The 12,054-nt window shown below is 36.2% G+C and overlaps 1 protein-coding gene across 2 annotated transcripts; it reads right to left on the bottom strand.

The window, feature by feature from the left end:
• Positions 1-1,548: 1,548 nt before the first annotated feature.
• On the bottom strand, positions 1,549-11,412 carry LOC121795598 (ubiquitin carboxyl-terminal hydrolase 8-like). 2 transcript variants are annotated; one of them, XM_042194133.1, is made up of 14 exons: positions 11,012-11,412; positions 10,687-10,923; positions 7,331-7,460; positions 7,172-7,228; positions 7,009-7,098; positions 6,421-6,876; positions 6,082-6,222; positions 5,821-5,991; positions 5,413-5,670; positions 3,809-3,957; positions 2,919-3,455; positions 2,553-2,826; positions 2,251-2,378; positions 1,549-1,896 (listed from the first exon to the last, which is right to left on the bottom strand). In XM_042194133.1, the coding sequence occupies exons 1-13, from the start codon at positions 11,287-11,289 to the stop codon at positions 2,271-2,273; spliced, it is 2,886 nt and encodes a 961-aa protein (XP_042050067.1). In that variant the 5' UTR covers positions 11,290-11,412; the 3' UTR covers positions 1,549-1,896; positions 2,251-2,270. The 2 variants fall into 2 exon arrangements, with proteins under 2 accessions (XP_042050067.1, XP_042050068.1); XM_042194134.1 differs by lacking the exon at positions 11,012-11,412 and having other exon boundaries at positions 7,331-7,387; positions 10,687-10,825.
• Between the last annotated feature and the right edge of the window lie 642 nt (positions 11,413-12,054).

Below are 12,054 nucleotides of genomic sequence, written 5' to 3'. Positions count from 1 at the left end.
TGTCAATGGAATTGAAACTTTCCATATTTAAATATTTATGCACCCATCAACATAAATATTATGATTTTCATGTTAATATGGTAATGAATTTGAATATATGAGGAAGCTAAACAGTGCAACAGTAAAAATTTAAATTGAATTATCATTAATACAATTATGAGTAATATGGCAGTTACAATTTCATAATTGAATTCAGCGTTTATTGATAAACAAAATAAATAAAAAATTACATTCAAAATCCAAAATTTATAAACATTTAATATTTTGCACAAAATTCATAAATATTTAAAATGATGGTCAAAACTCGCCTTTTATATATGTATAAATAGATAATACAATTATTTAACTCATTTTGCTAAATTTTTATTATAGAACATATAGTATAAAATTAGATTCACATTTCGCAGACTGTGATCAATGCCAAACCAGTCTTAAACGCTAAACGCCCAACAATATTATTATAAGATCACCCAGGGGTCATTATAATGAACTAATAACAAACTTATAATGAACTTTGGATTTTTAATTTATGTTAGATGATGTCATTGTTTTTAAATCACTAAATACCCTATCATGAATTGCAAATAAAGTTGTATTGAATTCCGTTTTATTTTATAATGACATGTTTAGTATTTAGCGTTTAAAACTAGTGTTATATACTTATATATAATACAACCCCACACTTCACTCTCTTTATTTACCCACTTTTCATCATACTTCTTAAAATCTGCTACGAACTAAACCGATACTTTTAGTCTCGGACTCACATTCCTCTTTTTTTCACTCACATATTTTTATGTCTAACAGTCGTGACAAGTCAAAATAAGATATTTATTCAGGGACAAAATATATTGTAATACTTCTTTTTCTGATTGTTTATGTAATTAAGATCTGCCAATTATGATCCTTGATACCCAATTATGATTCCAAACAATCTGCCATATATGATATGATCCCTTGCTCTCAAATGTGGAAAACGTAAATGTTCAATATCCGTGAGTGATTTTTCTTGTGATGTGTTTTAGTTTATTTTTATTTTTAGTTTTAGCACATATTTATTTTATTAGTCGAATTGACGAAATTGAAAATTGTATCAAAGCTTTGATTTGTCTTCTAAGTACAAGATTCACCTAAATGTATATCTATGAATCTCTGAGAAGCATATATTAGTCAAAAGGAGAAATATACATCTGTATTTAATCCTACGCTCTGAATTAGGGTACATTCATTTGCACTATTAGAAAAGAGAAAAGATCTCCTATTTCCACAGGCTTTGCTCCATAGCAATGTCCCTGCAATTAAAACAACGTCGAAAAAGAAGAGAGAGAGTTTGTGTGTGTGTGTGTGTGTGTGTGTGTGTGTGTGTGTGTGTGTGTGTGTGTGTGTGTGTGTGTGTGTGTGAGAGAGAGAGAGACAAAATGAGGATATTATCCTTAAAACAAAAGTACCAGAAAAATATTACTACTCCATAAAGACAATTACCTTTCATGTGTATGAGGAACGAACAAGTGAAAACTATTAGTCACTTGAATTTTGAAATTAAACCCATAGCTCAAACCATATCAGCTCTCATTGAATAAAATTAATCAAGTTCAGAAGTAAAATATTAACACTAATAATCATAAGAAAATCCATCGAAACACATCCCAGATTTCTATTTGATTGGCAGATTTCTCCCCCAAGTTTCCACCCACTATTTTTCTATGTGATTTCAATCCAATGTTCAAAACTGAAGGGAAAAAAATACAAAATGTAATCAATTTGCAGTACCACATGATTAAAATCACTACTACGTTTTCATTTCTACAATGCCATCTTGTTTTGTAGTATCCTTGTAGATGATCTTAATACCCCTAAATTTTCTTGTGTGTGAATACTCCAGTAAGCAAAAATTTCCTGAAAACCACGAAAATATAGTTGTATCGGATAGTGATAGTTACCACAACATATGGACAAATTTTGAATTACAAAAGTTGATTTCTTTATAAAATAGCTTATAAAAAGTTTTTAACTCATTTCAGTATTATACCTTAAAAGGCATAATTGAACTCAGATACTGAAATTCAGTATAGTTTCGGGAAAATAAAGGTTGCTTTTGGGTTTTGGTTTCATGGGCTAACAGGGAGGGGTAAATTAAAATATTTTTTTGTAATTAGGAAAACTAAGATGACAACTTTGTTTGAGTGTAGTAGTATAAATTTGGGGTGTAGGGAGCCAGACAAGAAAATCTCAAACAAATATAGATTTTACCTGAGTTGAGTGTCAACAAATTATACTCTCTTGTAGAATAGAACATAAGCAGCTTGAGTCTTTATCTGCTCCTCAGTGACAGGATAGACATGGCTATCATCAAATTCGTACCAACTATCAACCCTATGCTGCAGAAGCAACAATAAACTCATCATAAAAATGATCAAGCGGAGGGAGGGTGATTTTATTGATGTAAACAAACAATCCAAACTACAACAAGTTTGGAACGAGTCAGATACAAAATCAATAAAAGAGCACCACTTAATAAGTTAATAATTTTATTACTCCGAGTTAACACTTACTTTAGCAAATGCAGTATAATGACCGCCACCCATGCCGCCGTAATGATTGCTTATCGCATATAACATATAACGATGGCAATCCTTGTTATTTTTCTTAAGAATGTAATTGGAGAGATCAAAGTTCTCAACAGGGAAATCCACAAAAGTCTCCAGCTTGTTTTTCGAAAATCTAGTGTAAGAAAACCTTTTTAAATGAATGACCAGAATCTCTGGTAATCTCCACAGATCCAACTTTTTGCCAGCCTGTCTGTGCTCCTTGCAATTAGGACAGTACCTACAACAAAATATATAATGGTTTATGTTTCCAATACTAATGAATACTATAGAAAAAAACAATGTCATCTTCAATATTAAGGGGGCAGATACCACATGTCTTCTGGTCCAAGAGGCTCCTCTTTCAAGAAGGCTTCTACACATTTATAAAGTGAAATAGAATCTTGAGTCCCCTTTGACATGGACGCAGTCTTACATACTTCCGGTAAATGGCTTAGCATTGAGGTATCATAATCTTGAAACATTTTCCGAGACCAAGTAACGCGCACTCTAATGCGCTGACGATAGTTTAATGTAGGCACTGGTTCGTCCATCTGTATCCTGACGCCGCTGGAGTAAGCACCATTTTCCATGTGGAACTCGAAGTTACTCTGAGAATCCAAATCATTTTCAGTTTCATCTTTTGAATTTTCAGCTTCATCTGAAACTGTATCCTCGATTTCTGCATCTTCTTGGGCATTCTCCCTTGAATCTAAATCAGTTAAGGACTCTTCTTCACGAAGAAGTAAGAAGGGAGTGATGATTTTAAGAAACGCTTTATATATCTCGGATCCTTTCGAAAAGTCAGAAATTCTTGCCACAAGAGGAATGCCAAACTTTCTGAAAGACGGGAAAGAATGTAGATATGACCTGCATGATGTTATACAGAAAGAATAAGAGCTACATGTGGCCAAAGAGAGCGGTTTAACACCCTCTCAACCATGGGTGTAGGCGAAGTTGTTGGTTGGGGATAGACTTGAATTTGAGATTTAAAAAGCCCGGTTTAACACAACAATTCACATATAATAGTAATACCAATAATTTCATAATTTTATAAGAATGAGAAAGCCAGAAAAAAAAACAGTTTGTGGGATTCAAAATGGAGGATTACATACTAGAGCCATAATACGTTGTACCTTTTCAGGGATTGGATTAGAATCTAGTAAAAGGTAGTTTGAACTAGTAATTTACATGGGACATATCATATGGAAATTTAAACTTACTTCTCCTCCAGCTGATGTGTAAACTCGACCAAAGGACAGCCATCCATGTCTTTTGGTAATCTATAAGCAACAAGTTTATCATAGTCTCTGATTAGCTCTATAGAACCAATGGGATTGTCCAAAGCCTGGAGGATTGAATTATTGTATATCTGCATACCATTTTACAAGTCAAGGGATAGTAACACCAAAAACACAAATTAAGGCTTCATTTTAGTTTGTAATAATTTCACTACCAAACAAATCGACAGATGCAAAGAGATTAGGGTAACAGCATGTATCACTCAAGGACAGTTGCACTACCAAAACCAATGGGAAAGGGAAAAGCATGGTGATGCATGCATTAAGAAAGACAGGGATCTATGAGGAGATTGATTTTAGACTCATGTAGACAATATCCGATAGATGTGATTTGAAATAATAAAATAAAATGGCTTAATGCTTATAAATATGCCCTTAAGTCAGTTACCAACTGATTTGCAATGCCCTTACGTACTCTGTAGTGTATGATATCTTAGCAGGAAAACCTCACAAGGTGGAAAATCCAAAAATGAAGCAAGCTAGCCCAGTAAGCACAAAAGGGCACAAGGCGTAAGTGCTTTCAGGATTAACAAGAAAACCTATATGTAACTGCTTCAATCATTTTCTACATCTGAAATTATTTGTAACAACTTCAAAAACCATCACAGAAAGATCTGTCCCAGGTTGTTCAAGTATCTGGCGTGCTAAGAATAACTATATTTCAAATATCACTACGTAAAACCATTTTTTCCAGGATAGAATGAAAAATCTTCTACAAGTGAAACTCTCTCAATATTTTACAGTAATTAACTGAAGTGGCAAGGAAATAGGAGGAAACGATGAAGAAAAACAGAATTTGACTGAGGCAAACATGCTTATAACTCTTAGCCCTTGTTTGGTAGCCGAGTTGAGTTTTACCATGTTAGTTAATAAGTTATTTAGTTTTGTGTGAATAAGTTTGACATTTATACATGTTTGGTATGTTAAATAAATAAAGCAGATAAATTAATTATATATTTTCTATATTGCTTTTGTAATCGTACAAAAATACCCCTACTAAATCTCAATCAAAATAGGACGGCGAAAAGTTTGAGGCCAATAAGAAAGTTTGAATTAGTTACCATGATTGGATTTTCAATGTAGATATATTAAACCACCTATTTGGTGGGTTTATTTAACACACCTAAACATTGAAAAGAATGTGGGTCGGAAAAATGACATGGGCCAAGAGATAATTTAACTGACATATAAGAGCTAGGACAAATGCCATTCTCTTAGCAAAACATAGCTACCTAAACTAATACATGCTCATAACTCTTAGAATTATAGTTTACATAACCACCAAAAACTATTACCACCTCCGTCTTTGAAAATTAGAAACTTCTAAAATGGCACGGGAAGCATTGTTAGTGGAGAAAAAAATTCCTAAAATAGAAAGCTTTTAAGGGATGGATAAAAATGGAAATAGTTTTAAATTTTACAGGAAAGAGGGAGCATAATGTATTGACAAATATTTGAGTGGAAAATGGAAGAAACAACAATGATGAAGGCAAAACTTCATGATTGAGATGAATTAAAGAGTATACCTCAGAAATATACAATGTTTCATCATCTCTTAATGAACAAGCGGTTCCAAGGGCATCAACAAGATCTTTGCGGGTACCATTGTGAGGGACTGTAACTGTAACTGGGTGTGGCAAATTAATCCCATCAGTGCTCAAGACTGTCAAAGTCATCTTCCGCATTGTTGAAGAAGGAAGTGGTAATGACAGGTACATAAACGGATCAAATGTAACAGACAACTTTTTGCAAACGGGGCAAACCAATGATGATCGATATTGACCCTACAATTAAAGTTGGGCACTTATGAGAATTGAGAAAAGTAAATCAGTATCCACTTCTAATACATAGGCTTAAAATACTACAAAACCAAACTAGGAGCTGAAACATTATATTTGTCCATGACAATCTAGAAGCAAGGAGAAGAAGAATACTTGACACAAATCTACTATGACCGAATCATTGCGTGATAAATGGTTCTCCCAGTATTCATCGGCAACTTCTTCATCAGATCGACCATCTTCTTCTTTTGCCTGTACATAGGGTTTTCTTTTTACGCGGTTGAGATCTTCGTGGAGGCCATCCAACAAAAAAGAAAGAAATTCCTACAATAAAACTTGTAAATACCCGAAAATTATCCGTCTTACTGAAGTTATGAAAACAACTGCTTTGAAAGCTATGAGAATGTTACTTACTTGGGAATCATGTTGGTTGTATCCACCAAATTGAGGAGCAAAACTGGAGATAGTTGACTTAAACATCCTTGGAGCCACTGGTGTTGCCTCAGGAGCCCACAACTTTCGAAGTAGGTCCCCAAATGCTATAGCAAGCTTGCCCTGGGACAATCACAATGTTTCAACATAGACATACAGTATAGATAGTCATGATAAAGAGGAAGGAAGCAAGTCAAACTACTTAGACTTGTAAAAAAGAATCAAGAGAAATTGGATAAGGTGTAACTTGTTCCAAATAACAACTCTCTGATAAAATAACATATCAAATAAACAAGATCAGAACATGGTAGAAAGGCATACATTCATGCCCAATGGATTTTCATAATTCAGATCCTTCCTGAAGTTTCCAAGAAAATAATCAACTAGCTTGGGTGTATGAACCAAGCACTGGACAGCACTGTTCATGAAACAAGTATTTCCAAGGTTGTACAGTCCGGTCAAGCCCAAAGAACCACTGCCATTCACGGCACTACAAGTTGCATCTGACTGAGGAACTTTAGAAAAAAAGTTCAGTTTATCCGCACTGCCATCCATTGTAAGTGCATAACTCGAGGAAGGGCCATTCATTGTAAGTGCAGATCTCGGAGGAGAGGCATTCATTGTCAGTGCAGATCTCGGAGAAGAGCCATTCATTGTAACTGCAGAACGCGAGGAAGAGCCATTCATTGTAGGCTGTGTCAGTGCAACATTCTCATCACTGCTTTCCTTCTCATTGATGCTACAAGGCAAGCCATAAACATGCAACTCTAAGAGAATCTGCAAGGGCAATTATCAACAAGACAGGAAGCGTAAACAATTACAAAAATAAGTAGTCATTAGTCGATTAATCAAAATTCATCAGAAAATCTAGTTCCTCGCCTCTAGGTAAAGTGAGAAAAAATTAATTACCTCCTCATGAGATCGGACCATATCCACAGATGACAGGTTGTCATTGAGAAAAAGTTGGTTTGTCTGTCCTGAGAAATCCCATACTTGCAACTGTAAATTGGAAGTGAGCAATTATGCACTTATCTCCACTCCAAATGAAATTCTAATTATAAATATTGCTCACCATGCCCAACTTGGTAAAAATACCGTATGCTTCGTTGAAAGAACTGTGTCCATTATCCTGCAATTCTCAAAACATGTCCATTTGCAAAATGGACTATTAGGATTAAGAATAAGAAGTATGGAACAGAAAGAAAATGGAGGCTAGTTGTTATAAACACACCTGTTGGCTAATCTTTATGATCAATTGCCTTGTTTGTCTCACATACATAAGTCTGATCTGCAAAGAGAATAAGTCATGTCCACTATCTTCTCCAGGTAATGAATTTTCCATACCCTTCTTATCATAATGCCTACAATGGAGGAAAGGAAAATCAAGCAAATGCCGTATAATAGGCTCTGATAAATGGTTCATTCAGCACCCTCAACAGTGAAGGAGCATAAGTACATATTCCAGCTTCATACTCTCTTGGATGAGACCTAAAGAATGCCACAGCCTACCATGGCAATGCTATGATCACAACATTCACATGGACCTTTGCCAGGAACTCTACAATTGAACTTTTCAAAACAGTAGCTATTCCATGAACTTAGTAACAAAATTTAGATTGCCAGGCCAGCTGAATGCTGATGTAACATGGACAAGAATTATATTCATGCAGATAATAGGAAAGCACTATATATACGCACAATCAACAGTCGAGTATCCAAATTCGGTAGAGTGGGATATTATTTTTCTAGTCGCATCCTAGATAGAGCACACTAGATCCTAAATATAACCTGTATATCTATGTTTAACAGTGTACTTTGAGGAGAAAATTGGTAGTTTCCTGTGCGTTTATTATGAGTCTTGAATGAAAACATTCCAAGCATATCATATCTGTCTAAAGAGCATTACTCGTGATTCATTTTAACCTTGTTTCACAGATATACAGATTATGGACTGACCATATGTTGATAACTAGTCCCGAGATCCATCATGAAAGCACAGTTTTAACAATCAACCATATTTTTCATCAAAAGTACAAATTTTGATTAACAATAAAACAGAGCAATGTTGTCAAATAGCGGCTATAGCGGGGATATTGCGCTATAGCATATCAGTTTTTAATGAAAACGCTATCGCCACACCGATGCGTAGCATTTTTCTGTGGCGGCCGCCATACCCGTGGCGGTCGTGGCGCCATAGCGCTACCATATCCCGCAATAGCGGTATTTTAGCCCAATTTTGACTTTTGGTGCTAATTTTGACTTTTATTGGGCTTTTTATTTTTTAATTTAATTTTGCATAGGCCCAATCAGCCCACCCCAATAATTCTAACCCCAATAATTCTAAACCCTAATTCCACAACCCCAATCTGCCGCTTTTCATCTCTACTCCTTCAGTCCTTCCACAATCTGCCACCCACCGTCGCGCCGCCCCCGCCGCCTGTTGCAGCCTAGCCAGCACCCGCCAGCACCCTCCAGCCCCACTCAGTGACTCAGCCACCGCCCAGCATACAGCCCCTCCTATTCACAATCTGCACCCTACAGCCCCTCCTATTCACAATCTGCACCCTACAGCCCCTCCTATTCACAATCATCGCCCAGCCATACAGCCCCTCCTATTCACAATCTGCACCCTACAGCCCCTCCTATTCACAATCTGCACCCTACAGCCCCTCCTATTCACAATCATCCCCACTCAGTGACTCAGCCACCGCCCAGCCACTTGACGCCGCCACCCTCGCGCCGCCGCCGCCGCCGCCACCTACAGCAGCCGAGCACCTTCCAGCAACAGTCCAGCGACCAGCAGTCAGCTTTCCGACAAGATATTTTTCTATTTTGTGGTTCTATTACATGCTTTACCCATTCTATAATGTATAAAAACTTAAAAGGTAATGATATCATCAGCTAGGTTGTGTGATAAACAAGAGCATGCAAATATTCTGGATTTTGTTAACTTATTATGTTTTATTGTTTTCTTTTATTTGCAAGAATGTCTCATGGAGAAGCTTCAACAGCTGCCACTAGTGGAAAATGTTCGAATAGAACTGATCCGGGCTGGAAGTATTGTTCTCCCGTTGATGAAAAGTTGACTAGTAAAGTCAAATGCAACTTTTGCAACAAAGAGATGAACGGGGGCATCACAAGAGCAAAAGAGCATCTGATGGGCAAGAAAGGAAAGGTTGCCCCATGTCCTAGTTGTCCGAAACAGGTGCGAGATGAGCTTTGGGATCACTTCCAATCAAAAAAAAATTTTGGAAGCTCAGATTTTGCGAAGTATACAGAGTTTGTCGATCTAGGTGGTACTGATAGTACGAGTGGCATTGGCAATGCAGATGAAGATGCTACAGTAGTGAGAGGGCCGATGGATGCGTTTATGAAAAGGGGTGTAGCTGCAAGTGCTGGAAAACTAAGCAAAGAGAATATGAGGCAACAGAAAGTGAAAGAATCTCTTGATAAAAAAGCTGTAGCACTAGTCCACCAGGATATTGCTCGATTTTGGTATCATGCAGGCTTGTCGTTCAACGCGATTCGGTTGCCGTACTTTGATCGGATGGTTAAATCAATTGGAGAATTTGGCAAGAATTTGCCAGTTCCGAGCTATCATGACATCAGAGGGCCGATGGATGCGTTTATGATGATATTGATGGTGGTAATCATTTGGTTCATGATGACGATGATACACTTGATTGGAACATGGTGTATAAGGCTTCGGGTGTTGGAGAGCCTAGGACATATACTAGGTCAAAGAAGAGGAAAGAATCTTCTACATCTAGTTCAAGTTGTCTTAGAGTTTCTAAGAAAAAAGAACCTATCATACCTAGAAAAGGGAAAGGGAAAAGGAAAAGGCTTGCGCTTGTAGATGAAGAATCGGAAGAGGAAGAATTTGAGGATAGTGTAAGTGGAGATCAAGAGGATGAAGCAATGGAGGATGAAGATGAAATGGATGCCGATGATAGTGATGATGATGAGCTAGAAGACTATGTTGAGCTTGATGATTGATGTCTATTGAGCTTATCATGGTTTTATGTTTTGTTGAACACTTGAACTAAAGACTTTAATTGCTAGACTTTTATATAATTGTTTTCTATTTTATGCTTTATTACATGTTTTTAGAGTTTTTAATGTTATATTTTTATTATTTTCTAATTTTTTGAATTATATATGAATATATAAATATTATTTTATATATTTAATTAATGACCGCTATATCCCGCCATACCGATACGCTATATCCCTGTGGCATTTTTCGGGCGAACCGCCATGAACCACTATACTGCTTTGACAACATTGAAACAGAGAAACTACAAAACAATATCCTTCCATGTTTGTGAACATAAATAGATCAGAAATTTAGAAATTCATAGATTCTTAAGATTCTACATCAACTTAGATTTATCTATAGTTAGAACCTGCAAATTAGAATAATTGCACTCTTGATTGCCCCAACATAATTATGGTTCTCAACTTCAGAAGCAAGTGATACGAAATTTTTTCTATACAAGTTACCAACAAAAATTGCATAGTACTACTAACTAGTTAGAAAAAAGGATGTAAACAAGCCAATAAATAAAAATCAATACACACCCTTACCATTTAAGAGAGGTAAAGAACATCCACTCAGAGAGCAATGCCAAATCCCCCTCACCGCCATGGTTGCCTTCATCACCACTAATTCCAGCCTCGTCTTCTCTCCTCAAGCCGACCAAAATCTCAGAACCCCCAACGCTCTGATCACCAACACCACCATTCAATTGCGCGGTGGCGCCATACAAAACGGCGGTCGTATCGTCCACCACGGCGCCGCCACACACGGCTTCGTTCCACCAGCTGAAGGAGAAAGAAAAAACGAAATTGCTGAGGCCACACCAACAAAAATAGTGAGTAGAGACTAATTGTCAAAGTTAAAAAGCAAAACCTAAAGGAGACTAGGTAGAGAGAGTCGCCGGGGTCGGTAAAGGAAGGCGGCAAAAAGGATTGATCGAAGGAGTTGGAGAAAAGGTCGTCGTCGTCGTTGTGGGAGAAGAAAAGGGAGTCCATGGATTTAAAGAGAGTGCGGCGGAGGAGAGAGAAGAGGAAGTTGGCTGATTGGTTGAAGAGGTGGAAAAGGGGTGGAAATTGAAATTGGAATTGGAATCGGAATCCAAATCGAAACTCGAGAGCTTTGTTGGTGAGTCGCTTCAGGCAACGGCTCATCTAGCAATCTACAAACCCAAATTGAAATCAAATTGAAAACCAAAGAGAGAGAGTCCTGATTTGAAGGGGATAGATACTCTCCTATTAGATAGTCATATGAGATGATACAGCAGAGATTTTCAACTAAATCTCTCCCATTCCTACTACTTTTATATTTATTCCTTCAACTTTAAGATTCATCGTCAATTTTATTTTTTTTAAATATAAATACCTTCCATTATTTTACTTTTCAAAATCCACTAAAAATCTTTATTTGCATTGAAAAATAGTGATTTGTCAATTTTGTCATGATTAAAATTGGTGGCTTTAGTTTTTAAATGTTTTTTAGTTTCAAGTGAAGTAATACAGTAATGTTAAGTGTCAAGTGAAGTAATACAGTAATGTAAGTGGTTCATATTTTTTTTACCAACGTGTCAAAGTTAGTAAGTCATTTTTTTGGCATTCCATCTCTTACTTTTTCCTCTCTTTTTTCATCTATTTTACTTTATTCTTTCAACTTAACTAACAAAATTTCATTTTCTTATATGTTGCCGAAAAGAAATGTCTCGCTTAGTGAGAGGCGGAGAAAGTACTAAATTGATAGTATCTATTTATACAATTTAACTCCAGTGATATTTTAAGAATATTTCCATAAGTTTTAGTACATAAAATAAAACCATGATTCATATTTCTTCAATAATTAAAATATTACAAAAATAATTATGTCAACAAAATGAAGAAACAAAATCACAATTATGAACCTACTGATAAGAATATTCAATCAAA

The sequence above is a fragment of the Salvia splendens genome, chromosome 3 (genome assembly GCF_004379255.2).
Source record: "Salvia splendens isolate huo1 chromosome 3, SspV2, whole genome shotgun sequence".
NCBI classification, from domain to species: domain Eukaryota; kingdom Viridiplantae; phylum Streptophyta; class Magnoliopsida; order Lamiales; family Lamiaceae; genus Salvia; species Salvia splendens.
The sequence above is the reverse complement of the archived record's forward strand: the minus strand, read 5'-3'. Positions and strand labels throughout refer to the sequence as shown.

Coding starts and splice junctions, on each gene's coding strand:
- LOC121795598 (XM_042194133.1), bottom strand. CDS start 11,289: ATGAGCCGTTGCCTGAAGCGACTCACCAACAAAGCTCTCGAGTTTCGA. Junction 7,229..7,330: donor TCATAAAGATTAGCCAACAG/GTGTGTTTATAA, acceptor TGAGAATTGCAG/GATAATGGACACAGTTCTTT. Junction 5,671..5,820: donor TCATAGTAGATTTGTGTCAA/GTATTCTTCTTC, acceptor CTTTAATTGTAG/GGTCAATATCGATCATCATT.